Source organism: Lepidochelys kempii, chromosome 12 (assembly GCF_965140285.1).
Source record: "Lepidochelys kempii isolate rLepKem1 chromosome 12, rLepKem1.hap1, whole genome shotgun sequence".
Taxonomy (NCBI): Eukaryota; Metazoa; Chordata; order Testudines; family Cheloniidae; genus Lepidochelys; species Lepidochelys kempii.
The window spans coordinates 11,724,002-11,739,107 of record NC_136391.1 but is presented as its reverse complement, the minus strand read 5'-3'; the positions used below and the strand labels follow the sequence as shown (position 1 = coordinate 11,739,107).

The window sequence follows — 15,106 nt, the reverse complement described above, 5'->3', positions numbered from 1 at the left end:
CCATAAGAATGGGCACTCACCACTGACACCCCCTCTTACCCAATCAACCCACACCAAAAGAAAAAAAGGAATAAGACCCAAAATACAAACTCTAAGCCTGCCCCCACCCCCAGCCGAGATTTCTTTCCCCCCTTAAAATAACAGAAGTGATGGAGACGCCGTAAAATCCACTTCACTGTGACTACTGAATTTACATTGAAGCTGCTCTGATACTATGGTGATGGGCAGCAGTATGAAACCATAAGACTGAGACATCTGGATTCTATCTTTTTCTAACGGATTTATCTTCAATACCTCTTAAGTGTTAGAAAAGCTCTATTATCCCCATTTCAGAGATGAGGCACTGAAATCCAAGGGCCCTGTCTTCACTGGGAAAAAAGTTATATTTTAAACACATGTTGATAAGCTGTGTTAACATCTGAGGCCACGTCAACAACACAAAGTTCTGTCAATGCGAGTTACGTCTGTGTTCAGCTGCTGACCTTTGTATATCACTTCGGCATGTGCATACTTGGGTGCTTGCACCGACACTGCACTTACTCACCATGAGTGCTTGCATCGACGTAAAATGCAATGCATCAGGGGAAGGTATCCCTGTGTGAACCACACTGCCATCCGGCTCAATGCCTTGTGGGACATTTTTGCAGCGCTTTGTGAGATACCAGTGGTTCGCCCAGGGATTTCTGAGAGCTATGATCAAGTTCCCACCACTCCACTTTCTCCATCCCATAATGCTTTCCACATCCCATAATTTCCACACCTTTTTAAAATTCCACACACTGCTTTTTGGTCTCCACCATCTCTTTTGGTGGTAGCACGGACCTTGCATAGCGCAGCACAACTGTGGTAGAGCAAGGACTCTGGAGTCTGAAATTAGTGCCCTAATCACCAGACCATCCTTCTTGTCATGTCCATCTTAGTACAGCGATCAGTGGTAAAAATTCAGCATTTGTCAAATACCTACAACACTATTTCTCCTCATTCCTATAATAGTACATAATAGTATATTAGTGTGACAATGGTGACAAATGCTCAGCACTGGTTTAGACATCATGCAGTAATGAGCCTTGAGGTGTGTGTACAACTTAGCATGGTTATCAATCAAAGCAACTTTGGAACAAGCTGGAGACAAATGCAACTGTAGCAATAGCTTTTAAGTCAAGCAAAGACCTCAGAATCCTGCAAGTGGTATCAAAAAGAAAATCCTTTCCCATACATCCATGCAAAAACTAATAATTTAGCCTTTCGCTCTTAAGGCTGCTACCACTTAATTTTCCACTCTGCCGGCCAAGCAAATATATGCCTGTGGGCATACAGAGCGGAACAATGATTAAAAGATCATCTGAAACTCATCATGACATTTTGTAGTGCCATATATTTCCATGGAAATGGATTCCTCACACTGTTCTAGGCAGCTGTCCTTCAAGGAAGGCATATACTGACAAACAGGGGTGCAGGGAAAAGGTCGGTTGGTACTTCCAAGCCCCACACTGGTCATGATTACAAAAGTTAAACCACTACCACACAGCAGGGGCCAGAATCCACTGAATTAGGTGGCAGTTACTAAAAAAAAACCCTACAAATATAGATCAGTACACAAAAAATATAAAGACAAACTTCCAGTAAGGAGATCAAGGTAGATAACTTGAAGTCCACAAGAGAACAGATTATCATTCTGCCGCTTACAGAATTATATTGATAAGCAGTAGGTGTAACAGTCTCCTGCAACATCCTGAATGAACTTAATTCAATAAAGTTAAACCTTATTGAATCAGGGGGTCCGTTGTATTAAAACTGTACGTGTTATTGTGGAATTATAAGTCCCTTCTCTAGGAGGAGGGGGATGCTAATATAGTTCCTCTGTTATCAGTGTGCGCGCACGAACACACACACACACCCCCCCTCCAGAGAGCAAGACAGTTCAAACTGGATTCTCCAGTGACCAAGAGCCTAAAAGGATTTTTGGATAAATAGCCTGGTTTTAAATTGGCTCATTTCCTTCTTCCTGACCTAGCAATGGACATTATCCCTGGTCCACGGAGCGCCCCAATCCTTAGAGTAGGGTTGGAAAGCCTGGGTCTACGGAGGCCCCATAGACTGGGTGCTAGTTCTGAGCTGAAGCTGTGATGAACTTTTGACTACAAAGGAAACCCTGTAGCTAGGGTGCTGAAGGATTGCTCCTTCCAGAGCCTATGCTGAGATGGTGTCTAGTAAGCTGATTAACATGCATGTAGCTTTGTAGTGCTTTTATCTTAAGAATAAAAGAGGTTTGCACAGAAAGAACTGTGTGCTAACTTATAACTGGAGCACTTACACCTGTTAACCATCTCTGAAAAGAAAGTAAGCAGCCTGTCTCTGCAGAGAATAACACAGTAAAGGCAGGGAACTGTGCAGCCAGGAAGTACCTCAGTCAGAAGGGAGTAAGACGAGGTCTCCACCCAAGAAAGCCAACAGCTGGGGAGCTGAAATCGAGTGGCCTTGATGAACCAATGAGGGGAAATACAGGTGCAGTTGCCCTGAACTGTGACAGTAGTATCCACAAACTCCACTAACATGTACCAAACCTGCTAAAGAACAAAGTCTGTGAACAGACTGGGAGCAGAAATACTTAAAGTAATACATATTCACTCTGTAGGATCTACAGAATCATCGTTTCATGCATGGAGGAGGAGAAATGCATTATATAACAACATTTTTTCCCCAAGGTACACCTACCATTAGCAACAACACTGCAGCAAAGAGCTAGGGCTATGTCTACACAACAGCTTTTATCGGCATAAATTATGTTGCTCAGGGGGGTGAATGACATCATCAGTCCAGTTTAGACAGTGCTATGTGGATGGGAGAGCTTCTCCCACCAACATAGCTTCTGCCGCTCACAGGGGCTGGAGTGGAGAGAGCTCTCTTAGAGCGGCTATATCAGACAGTTTGCAGCAGTGCAGCTGCGCCGCTGTAAACTCTCTAGTGTATCCGAGCTCTAAATGCTGTAGACTTCTCTTTTGGTAATTGGCTTGAAAGGAGCCAAAACCACAGTCCATCTGAGCGACTACCGCAAAGTGCAAAGTTTGGAACGTGGATGTTAAAGAGCAGCCCATCTCTAAGAAACTGAAGCTTTTGTTGTTCCTGCTGTTGGTCTTTTGTGATTTTGTTCCATAACAACTGGGATTAATTGTGAGGCAGAAAGATTAGCACACGTATAAAAGATTCTGAAGTATGCAAGATAAAAACTATACCAAAAAAAAAATCTTATGCCCAATTTAACATATTTTACATACATTTATAAAGTGTAGTCTGATAGATTCATGTAAATGGGCTAGTGACTGGAAGCAGTTTCACACACCTGGCAAGAGATTCCCTTACTTATGATATTCTGTAGAACAAACCCCTCCCCATAGCATGATGCCTTTGTAGTGTTGCTGCTATTTTGCATACAAAAATCACTTGAGGACTCCTCTATACAGCCAATAAAGCATTTGTAGAATAAGCAAATATGGCTGTTTGGACTACTATGAAGATTCCTTATTCTCTTCAACAGGGTCATTGAATCTAGTCCTCAACAGTTACCAGTAGTGCTTAAATTATAATGAAAAAATTTATTAACCAGAAAACATACAGAAATAAGATTATGATAGGCAATTTACAGGTGATGTTGTAACAGTCATGGGAATATCTTTAAAAAGTTTCCCCAATTTTTTTTTATACTGAGGACAAGTCCATACTCTTAAGGAGTTAGGGATGTAGAATTTAGAAATTATAAATTAAGACATCAATTGAGAGGATTTTTTTTTTGCTTCCTACAGTTAATCTGATAGCTAAAGAAAAGCCTCATACACCAAGACCTCTACACTGTAAATATTTGCAAAGGCAAGTTATTTCATAGAGAAAACTTGACACTGCAATCTAGAAGGTTAAAATACATTCTTGTCTGAAACTGAGCCATAGTGTTTTAATTGAACATTAGAAAACTACTACACATTAAAAAGAGGACGGAGAAAAGACATTCACAAATTAATTAAGTTACAAGACTTAGAATACTCACATACAGCATTCTGTCTTGCTACCTGCTTCAAAAGCATTAGTTCTGGAAGAATTTACTTGACTGCATATACCATAAGCAGACCTAAAGAAGAGCTCTGTATAGCTCAAAAGCTTGTCACTGTCACCCTCAGAAGTTGGTCCGATAAAGGATATTACCTCACCCATCCTGTCTCTCTTAATATGCCATAAACACTCAAATAATGTCTACCACAGCTGGCAGAACTAATTGTACACAGTTCTCTACATACATGGCAAAATACATGTTTCCTGAGGAATAACAAGAGGGGAAAACTATAATACAACAATAGCATTGATACCTTTCACTAGTCTGTCATAAGGAAGACAGAGAACAAACAAATTGTATCCATCACTATTCATGTTCAGCTCACTATTAAAGAGGAACAATTAAGAAATAAAGATGTTGCCAGCCAAATCAAACAGAAATACAAAAAAAAAAAAAACCCATTGATCAAATAAGTCTGTTGCACTAACAGAAACAGTGGTATTTGCTTTACTGCATTACAAAAAAAAAATCTGCTTATTAAATTTGGGAAAGCTATCTTGAATGACTTTGTCAAGATAAATTTAAGTTTTTAGCTTGTTCCTGGAGTTTTATATTTAAAAAGAACTTACCACAAAGTGTCTTTATCTCTCTGTGACACTGAGTGTCCCCCATTCCGTTACGCACACTAAAAAAGAAAATAATGAGCAGTAGGTTTTTTTTTTAAAACTTGAGTGAATGGTGTTTATGCCTGGCTGCATTTGCTGGCCAATAGGGCTGCAAAGTGTCTTAATCTCCACTTAGCATGGGGCTTCATGTGAAAGCCAAGTTTTAAAAGATCAATAAAACCATAATCATGAAACGTAGTTGTTGGAGTGGGGAAAAGGAGAAAGGATGCTACTGTTTACTTTTAATGAAGCCAAACACTGGCAAGCTGGGGGAGAGAGGGAAGACAGAATAAAGTTTTATATGAAGCAGAGATTAAGTGGGAAAAGACAAGTTGGGGATACCAGTAGCTGAGTTAGGATCCCTGAACAAGTATTCTGTTTGATGTAAATTTCCCACTGCTTCAGCATTTAAAGAACCTCTCTGAGTCTGACCTCTCTTGTTTGAAACATTCATTAGTCAGCAAATCACTGACAGTCGTCATTTGTGGATAAAAATCAACTAGAAAATCCATTTCTCTACATATCCTTGCTAAGCTTTCTAATCACAGTTATAAACATTGAGCAGTGAAGTTTTTGTTTTACACTGCACACACCCCAACAGACATATGAGAGGGTTGTTTTTAACTAATGTTGACGCATCAGAACAATCTTTCCTAGATACTTCCAAATTACTTAAATTCCAGAGAATCCAGAAAAAGGCACAGGTTCTTCTAAATTTAGCTAAGGATTCTGCTGGCAGCCGGCAAAGGGAGTCCTTCAGTGTACCACAGCTGCAGCTGCCTCAGCTACTGCGCCACAGAAATCAGAAGCCATATGTGAGAGGCGTATAAAACAGGCTAAACAGGGCATGGTTTTTTTAAAGTAAGCAGCTATATAGAGAGAGTAAGCATGACAAAGTGCAAACTACTGAAAAGCTTCAGAAACCTGACAAGTCTTCTGGGGCAACCCTACATGGGGTTCCCATGAGAATCTCAGGGCAGTATCTTTGCGTTCAGAAAAAAGAAAAGGAGTACTTGTGGCACCTTAGAGACTAACCAATTTATTTGAGATTGTCTGAACCAGAAGAAGAACGAATACGCCTTCTCCTCCACTATATTCAGTTGTGTTCAATTTTTGGGTAAGTCCTGAAGCCCTTCTCCAGTCTTTCCATTTTCCACATATCACAATCCTATCTTTATCAGCATAAGTCTGTAGACCTATGCACCTGAATGTTGCATCCTGAGTTTGGTACCATTGCTATAGTAACTGCCATCTGCCCATAAGCCGGACCATACACTTGACTTCATAAAGAGCAGAGAGATTTTTAGTTCAACCGCATACAATCTAGTCTCAGACTCTCAGTTTCCATTACAAGTTATTTTATATCCTGGATGGATGTTTACAAGGTGGTTCTACAGTATTTATCACTCTGGCACCTAAACACAGCGTGGCTCTGCATCACATTCATATTGTATTTGTAGCTGGAGGAGGTGAGCCAGATCAAAGCATCAGGTTGGAAATATCTCAACTTCTTTGATCCAAGGGTTTACATAATAAACATTTCGTAGAACTCACATTATATTTGTCATCTGAGACTTTTAAAGCACCTTACATGGCATCATTATCCCCACTTAACAAATGGAGACACCAAGAAAGTGAGTTGAAGTGATTTCCTTGGCAGAGTTATTCAGCCCTTTATCTCTGAAAAGTAGGTAAATTTAGACAAAGGCCCAGTAGCATTTATCTCTGGACAGTGGTAAAGAAATCACATAGGAGTCAGCTCCACCATTACTAGAAGTAACACTGTGCTCCACATTCCAAAGTTATTTCACTCTGCTTCCCTGTAGAGCTGCTTCCTAGAATCTTCCCCAACGCCCTCCTGTTTGGCTTCATTCTATATTTTTCGAGTAACATGAAGAATGACAAGAGTAAGTGTGTAAAAATAGGGTTGCCTCTTCATTTAGCCAAAAACCACATTTGTGTGGGGACTGGACTCTGTTTATCCATATGGCTGCTACTCTCAGCCCCTAAAATACCTGAATTTCAGTCATGCTCTTTTATGTATGTATATAAGAAAGACTCTGTGGGTACACACTAGTTAAGATGTCTAGTTTTATTACAAAGGCCAATTTTTCCCCTGTCTCCAGACTTCGCCAAAGGGTCAAGTCTTTGGAATCTTCTGGAATGAAAAAAATGCTACATACACTATAAGAATTTCATACACATTTTACATGAGCTGCGTTCCAAGTTTTAAGAGCTGTTACTTCAATAATTTAACCTATATTTAAAAGCAAATATTGTCATCAGATATTTAAAAAATACCTGTTTGGGGGAAAGATAAAAGTGAAAATATATGGTCTTGGTATCATCATTTCACCCTCCCGTTCCCCCAACCATTAAAAAAAAAAACAGCTTGCAACAAAGTTCTTTGTATTGTATCAGGCCACCATAACCTATTACTACAAAAAAACCAACCAGCCCACACATTAATACAACATGTAAGATTACTACTGGCCTGCCATCTCTGGAGGAGAGGGCTCCAGGCTGGTTACAGGACTGTTTCATTGAGTTCCATGGATTCAACAAAAGCTGTAATACAACTGGCAAATAAGCATGAAAGTGCATTGGCAAAACCAGAGTTGGTCACTGCCCAAACTAGGTCAGCGACACAAAGCTTATTAGTCTTGATTCCACACACATCACTGAAAGATAAACAGCTTCCTACAGAGCACATATCTGAAGTTGTCAGACTTGTGTTGGCAGAAGTCAAGCACGTCACAGAGATGAACAGCTCAGCCTTCTGAGGACTGGGAAGAGTAATAATCTTTATGAAAGATCAGCTTTAAAATAGAAGTTTTATCATCTTTCAAACCATTTCTTTGCCCCTTTTTAAATGAGCCCCCTACCAAGCCACCAGCTTTATCTCAAATGTTGAAAGGATACCAAGTGTGCATTCTTACTCTTGCTGACACACAAAGCAGGGCTCACACATTTACATCCCTCCTCCAAATGAAGGAAGGTGTCATGGTTAGTCACAAACAGTGAGAGGGATTTATTTTATTTACAAGTGAGTATTTAACCAATTGTTAGGATTAAATAATCACGTGTTAAATATTTTTGTTAAAATGCATTACTTGTGTTGCACTTTGTTTATTTGCTTATAACTAGTGTTGCCAAGAAATTGTAATGTTGAAATGCTATACCACCATAAGATGGCAACACATCCCATAAAAAACAAAATAAAACATTCAAAAGCAAAAAAACCCCATGAAGCAAACAGACAGGGACTGAGGGAGGGAAGGTATCAAATTAAGTTCTCCCAGACTCACGAAGTCTCACAGCTGTATTATAGCATGAGACAGGTGTTCAAGGAATATTCTGAAAGCCAAAGCCAGTGTTTTTTCTCCGTTATTTCAATATTACTATAGTTGAGAGTCAGCATTACCCTGATAACGTCATACCATAACTTGCATTTTAGGCCATCCACGTGATCAGTCAAACTGAGCTACCTGGAGCAGCATTTAAATATGGCTCTTACAAGCAAGCTGCCAAAGCAAGAGGTTCACAAAAATAACTGTACTTAGTTTTCACCACTCTAGCCCTGGTGGCAGGGATCATTCCACTGGGCCACATAGAGGAAATGGACAACGTGCCAGCACACTTATTGCCAGACAACCCCTCCACATATTCATGGATTGCCCATATAACAACACACACACTTTGGGGACAATCACCAACTAAAATTGTAAAGTGACGCATTCCAGTTACACAAAAGTATAACATCCTATCTGGCATCACGGCTCCCACCAACTGTTAGCATCCTACTCACAATCCATACTCACAACTGCCACGGAACACCCTGGAACATTCCTTGCGGGCCCAATTCTCCCCTCAGTTCCAATCAGCTCCCTTTCACAGGTTTCCTGCTGGAACTGCCAGCCTTTCACGGGAGCTTCCCTCACTCAGCATGTGCCTTGTTACTTGGCACTCCCCATCCACTGGATGCTCCCCTACACCTCTACATTAAGCTGGAGGGAGGCACTTGGAAGCAGAGAAGAGACAAAGGGAGTTGTTGTCTCTTCTGCGCAACCACAAAAGGATGGAACCCAGCAGGAGCAAAAAGGGCTAGGTGACTTCTCCCCAGACCTGGAGTTTCCCTTTGCTGGGCCCAGAAAACAGTAGTAGTAAGTGGGTCTTTACTTCCCAGGCCCTAACTACAAGGTTGGAGATCACTGGGAGATGGGAAGTGAAGCCTTTCCCCCTTCCTCAAGCCTCCAAGCTGTGGGTCCGGAGGAAAGGCGCTAGCATGTCAGTAGAGGTAGCAAGGCCATTCATCATCTTTATGCCCTGCTGATGTGACCCAGCCCATATAAATACTATAAGGGGGATACAGAAATGGAAAACGTTACAGCTAAAAACAAAACAAAAAAATATTGCTGAAGCACAACACATATTAACACAGAACCTTCGCCAGACATTTGTCAGCTTCAGAATATATGTAAGTCAGCTGTAGCCCTTTTGGCACATTTTTGTGTAACAGTCTAAAAAGCAACACACCCAGGGCCACAATGCATCAGCCTGCCAGTATGCAGGACAGACAGCTGGGGTTTTTTTCAAATGGGAAATGAAGTTGCCTTCAGGACGTCAGCAGTGGCTAAGTGCAGCAAGATGGACACAGCCAAAAGCCTGGGCTCTCTTCCCTTCACTACCCAAATGGAGCAGTAACTCCTAGTAGTCCTAGAGGTTATTCCTACTCAGCCCCAACATGGACGCAGGAAGTGATCAATTGCTCCATCCTGTGGAGAAGGTACAAGCAAGGCTCCACTACCCCATAGACTAACTCATGCTAAAACTACAAACTGCCTGGTCTTCACTTGGATTTTACCTCATGTCAGTTACCACACATTAACATGAGGTAAGAACACACTTTTTTGCCCAGTGAAGACAAGGCCTAAAGGACTAATACATTTTATGGGTTAATTCCTTAAATATATTTTTGCGGGAGAAGGATAATCCCTAAAAAGCACATAGGGCCTTTAGTAGTGAAGGTTTTCAGGATTAAGAACTAGTCCAGCAGACACCGACCCACCTGTCTAGCAAGCTGTTCAACAAGAGAAACAAGTTTTTGAATGGAGATCCCCCTGCTATACATGTGAAAGAATTTTTACTTCTGAAGGCATTTTACAATGGCACACTAATTAAGCATCTCAGAAGTGTGCACAGATATTACAACACACCCTGGTCTGGCACACTGGAATGCAAAGGTCACTTGCATCTGGAGCCTCACTGTTTTGATCACTTATAGAGCTAGATTATTATTTGTTTTGCCTGTCTAAAATTCCATTGTTGCTTGCAGGGTTGTTGTAGCCACTTTGGTCATGCACCCTGGATCTTTTAAATTCCATTTCCTTTTAAAAGTCACAGTGAAACATCCACAAAGGCTAAACAGTGACATCAGCAACCAGTTAACAGTAGCCTAATTAAAATTCTATTTCCCCACCATCAGCCCCCAGGGTAGGCCCCTCCTCCTTAAGAGATGGCCTTCTTTAACTAAATTAACTGTTAATAAGATGCAGTTATGCCTAACAGAAGCATGCCTAACAGAAGCAACTGTAAAAGTAGCCCAGAGACAATGCACAGAGTATTTGCTACATTATTTAAGCACTGATTTTACATTAAAAAATAGCTGTCAGACCAAAGGAATGAGAGTACATAACCACAATAGGAAAAGCTAACAGTAACATGAGATTAGATTATTTAGCTATAGTTTCTATCGTGAGTTTATTTAGTTGAGAGCACTTAAATAGTTACTCATGTCAGCTTTTAACACTCCCATCACAAATCATGAAAAATCCTTCCATGTGCAGGATTAGGCCATAAAATAAATTCTACAATCTCCCTCATTAAGAAACTTAATTTTCAAAACAAAAAGTAACAACAAGTGACTGAGAGCAAAAGTTGTTTTGAGGGGGAAGGAATGGGGCCAGGAGCAGAAGGACGGATTAGCTTTTTAATTGCAGGGCCATACAGTCTTTTTGCGTCAGAGAAAAACCACTGTAACTAAAATTATTTCTTCTCTCTCGCTGAATGTCAGTGCAACACAGACAGGCTAGCCATAACTACTATTTCGTGGTAAGCCACAGCATATTATTTAATTTTAAAAACCACTTCTAGATAATAGCCCATTACACAATTACATCAGGTCATGTCTAAGAAAACAGAACAAAAATAACTTTCATCACCAGTCAGTTTAAAGACAAAAATGTGACATCTGAATTGATCTTCACATTCTGTACTAACATTGCATTGACTCCATGCATCTGAAGAAGTGGGGTTTTTACCCACGAAAGCTTATGTCCAAATAAATCTGCTAGTCTTTAAGGTGCCACCAGACTCCTCCTAGTTTTTTTTTATTGCATCCTTAGGCTACATACAAAAGGCTAGAATGTTTAGTCACTGTTCCTAGGCAAGAGTTTTCACCCAGTAAATCTTTACAATGTCGTATAACATCACAAGCCTCACTATTACAGACAGATTTGCCAACAGTGGTAAGGAAAGATTTGAAAATCCAGATTCAAATATTCCATCCACATAACTTTTTAGTTAGCAACAATAAATAAGCATGTACAAATCTGTGAACCATTTCCATTACTGTATGACTCTTTTACTGTTGTCTTAGCTTCCTTAAAATATTTTGTGTTACTATAGTGGCCAAAAGGCCCAATGCCTAATCAGGGTCCTATTATAATAGGCACAGCAGGAAGACTGAAAGAGAGCAGACAATGATCCTGCCCACACTCAAGCAATGAGTAACTTTACTCACAGGAAGAAAAGGAGGACTTGTGGCACCTTAGAGACTAACCAATTTATTTGAGCATAAGCTTTCGTGAGCTACAGCTCACTTCATCCGGATGCATGTAGTGGAAAATACAGTGGGGAGTTTTTATATATGCAGAGAACATGAAACAATGGGTGTTACCATACACACTGTAACAGGAGCAGTCCCATTCACTTCTCTTTTAAAGAGAGGAAACGAGATTTTAAAGAGCTGCTAACAGGCCACCCGCTGGCTAGTGGAGGTGAGTCGTGAGGGGTTGGGGTTTTTAACTGTTTCACTCTCTCAATACCAGGACAGGAGAATTGGAGCGTCCAGCGTCAGCTGATGTAACTAGACATGGTCCCAGGCCAGCAGCTAGGCTTTGCAGGCGCACAGCCTCTCCTCTAAGGCGACACCACCCTCTGTCTGCCGGGGACAGGAATCGCCTGTCCCCGGGACACGGTGCTCATCCTGACAACAGTCCCCTCCATTCATATTGGCACTGGCAGGGGGGGAGCTCTGGACCTCTATCCAAATACAGCGCAGGGGAGTGGGATAGCTCAGTGGTTTGAGCAGTGGCCTGCTAAACCCAGGGTTGTGAGTTCAATCCTGGAGGGGGCCATTTAGGGGTCTGGGGCAAAACCTGGGGATTGGCCCCGCTTTGAGCAGGCGGTGGGACTAGATGACCTCCTGAGCTCCCTTCCAACCCTGATATTCTATGAGACGCCCCAGCCCGCGCCCCGTCCCTTGCTGCGCCGGGAGGAGCGAGGCCGGCCGGCCGGCCGGGGAAGTTGGGGGAACTTCGCCCCACTCACCCTCGGAGCTGGCGGTGTCGTAGGGGTCGGCGGGGCCCCGCGCCCCGCCCGGCTCGCTGTAGTCCACCCAGCTCAGCCCTTCCAGGCTGTCGTAGTCCCCGCGCGCCTGGTCCGCCACCGGCACCACGGTGAAGTGCGGCATCTCGCCGGGGCCCCGCTCGCAGCTCCGGCGCCGCGGGTCGCTGCCAGCCGGGCGGGACGCGCTCCCCAGCCAGCGGCGCATTCCAGCCCCGTGCGGTCACTTCCTCTCGGCAGCCCGGGCCCGCCACCGCTTCAGGGGTCTCCACTCTGCGACGGCGAGGGGGCGGGGACTGGGGGGGCTCCATGCTGGGAGGGGGGACTCCACTGTGTGAGGGGGAGGAGGGGATTGGGGGGGGCCTCCATGCTGGGAGGGGGGACTCCACTGTGTGAGGGGGAGGAGGGGATTGGGGGGGGCCTCCTTGCTGGGAGGGGGGACTCCACTGTGTGAGGGGGAGGAGGGGATGGGGGGGGGCTCCTTGCTGTGAGGGGGGACTCCACTGTGTGAGGGGGAGGAGGGGATTGGGGGGGGGGCTCCTTGCTGTGAGGGGGGACTCCACTGTGTGAGGGGGAGGAGGGGATGGGGGGGGCTCCTTGCTGTGAGGGGGGACTCCACTGTGTGAGGGGGAGGAGAGGATTTTGGGGGGGCTCCTTGCTGTGAGGGGGGACTCCACTGTGTGAGGGGGAGGAGGGGATTTGGGGGGGGCTCCTTGCTGTGAGGGGGGACTCCACTGTGTGAGGGGGAGGAGGGGATTTGGGGGGCTCCACGCTGTGACTGGGAGGGGGAGGGGATTTGGGGGCTCCATACTGTGAGGGGTAGCAGGGATTTGGGGGGATTCCACTCTGCGAGGTGGGTGAAAGAGGAGGAGGAGTGAACTTTGGGACAGGACTCAACCCAGTAATAGAGGGAAGCGAAAGGGGAATTTGGAGGGGGGCCCTCCACTCAGTAATAGGGGGTGGAGGATTTGGGGGGGACTCCATTCTGCAAGAGGGCTGTGGGAGGAATTGCACTAAGCAGAGAGAGATTGAGAGCAATAGGGAGAGGGGAAGGGACTTGAGGGACCCCACTCAGCCATGCCAGGTTGGGAGTGGGGATGCCATTCAGCAATGCTAAAGTGGGAGCAGAGTGGAAAGAAAAGGGTCTAAAGGAAGACAAGCAGGGTTTTGGCAGGAGAAGGGAAGGGGCAGTAAAAGGGGTCAGGGCAGAGGTGGGGAGACAAGGAGAAGTCAAAGCCATAGGGCAGCAGGCAAAGTGACTCAACTATGGCAGGACTGATGAAGATGGGCCTTTTCCCTTCTCCATCCCCTTTTCAGGAGAGAGGCAAAGGGGCCCATTACCCCAGCAAAGCACAACAAAGCCAGATAAACCACTTAAAGCAGGGGAACACTTAGAAGCAATGTCTTCCCCTCTGCTCTGCCAGAGCACCCCCTTCACCCCAATGCCCACTGACAGGGTCAAAGAGCACCTGTTCACCGCCTTGCTATATTGCATTACAGACTCTCTGTTTCCTGCAGAAAAGACATCCAGGGGTATGGTTATAGCCAGGGGAAGCCTCGGCCTGGCAGTCCAATGGGGAGAAGGGGCACCCCTACAGCAGGCCCAGGCACCTCAGAAACTTAACATTTTTCCTTTTCCTGCAGCTAGACCTGAGACAGTCAAAGAGAGGGAAAGGAATTAGTCTTCTCTGCTAAATAGAGGCTCCTGGGACAGACAGGACAAGAATAACCCTTCTACTGGGCTGATTTTTCAGATCAGTAGAGTAATTGCCCTAGAACCTAAGGGGGGTGGTTTGGGGAAAGCAGGAGACAAGCAAGCTAAGCCGGTTTGCTTGCAAGTCTCACAGCTTCCCTGTCTAAATAGGGAACAGAACTCCTCTTGCTGTGGAGAACAGACTCTACTACTGTTGTGTCCCCCTGGAGCTCTACTGTAGGGCCAAACCAGTGATAAAACCATGCCTGCGGCCCAACCCTCCCCAAATGGAACCTATCAGCAGGAGGCAAAAGCTAAACAGACCCAGCTGAGCTCCAGGGAGGCAGAGAGTGCTACAGCCAGTGGGAGTATCATTGGTCCTACTCCCCAGGACTTTAACTGGGGGGAGAAAGGGGGTCCTTAATTTGCAAGGGTTATTGGCAATAGCTGGGGAGGATGTTGCTGGACAGCCATGGAGCTGCTCAGTATTCTTTCCTCCAAATTCTGTATCAGGAACACTTTTAGTGCTGAACTGGTAAATATGGCTGAATCTGAACAGTGCAGCAGTATTGCCTACATTCAAATGTTCAAAAATTATGAGTCAGGCCACAAACAGAGATGATTATCTTACAAATAATGAGTTGGGTTTTTTTTAAAATTGTGGATTCTTTGTATTTGCCTTCTGGGCTTGAGTCTTTCAAAGTTTTGCAGCTGGGGATAAAAACTTCTTTTAAAAGGAAAGCTGAGATTCTCACGTAATCGCATGACTCATGGCTTTAGAAAATACCAAATATTGCAAGACTGGTGATAAAATTGCAAGAGTTTGCAATCCTAAAATTGTGTCTGATAGGAAAACAGTGGTGGTTCTGTACCCAAACTCTGCTTCTAATCCCGAATTTCAATCAGATTATCAGCAGTGAGCTAATTAAAGGAACACTGTTGATTTAAAATCTGGTGTATTTTAAATTTTAAAAAGTTTTTTTTGTACTAGACCTGTCCCCATATTTTTCTGTCATTTGTGGTGGTTTCACATTCATGTTTTTATATTTCCTCTCCCATTTTGCAGTCTGAAAGACCCAC

The 15,106-nt window shown here is 43.9% G+C and overlaps 1 protein-coding gene across 1 annotated transcript in view; it reads right to left on the bottom strand.

Moving 5' to 3' along the window:
* SLC12A4 (solute carrier family 12 member 4) overlaps positions 1-12,543 on the bottom strand; it is a 75,283-nt gene extending 62,740 nt beyond the window's left edge. The window contains exon 1 of the mRNA XM_073307579.2: positions 12,319-12,543. Within this exon, the coding sequence (XP_073163680.2) occupies positions 12,319-12,541 (223 nt within the window). The 5' untranslated portion in view covers positions 12,542-12,543. The remainder of the gene's footprint in view (positions 1-12,318) is intronic.
* Between the last annotated feature and the right edge of the window lie 2,563 nt (positions 12,544-15,106).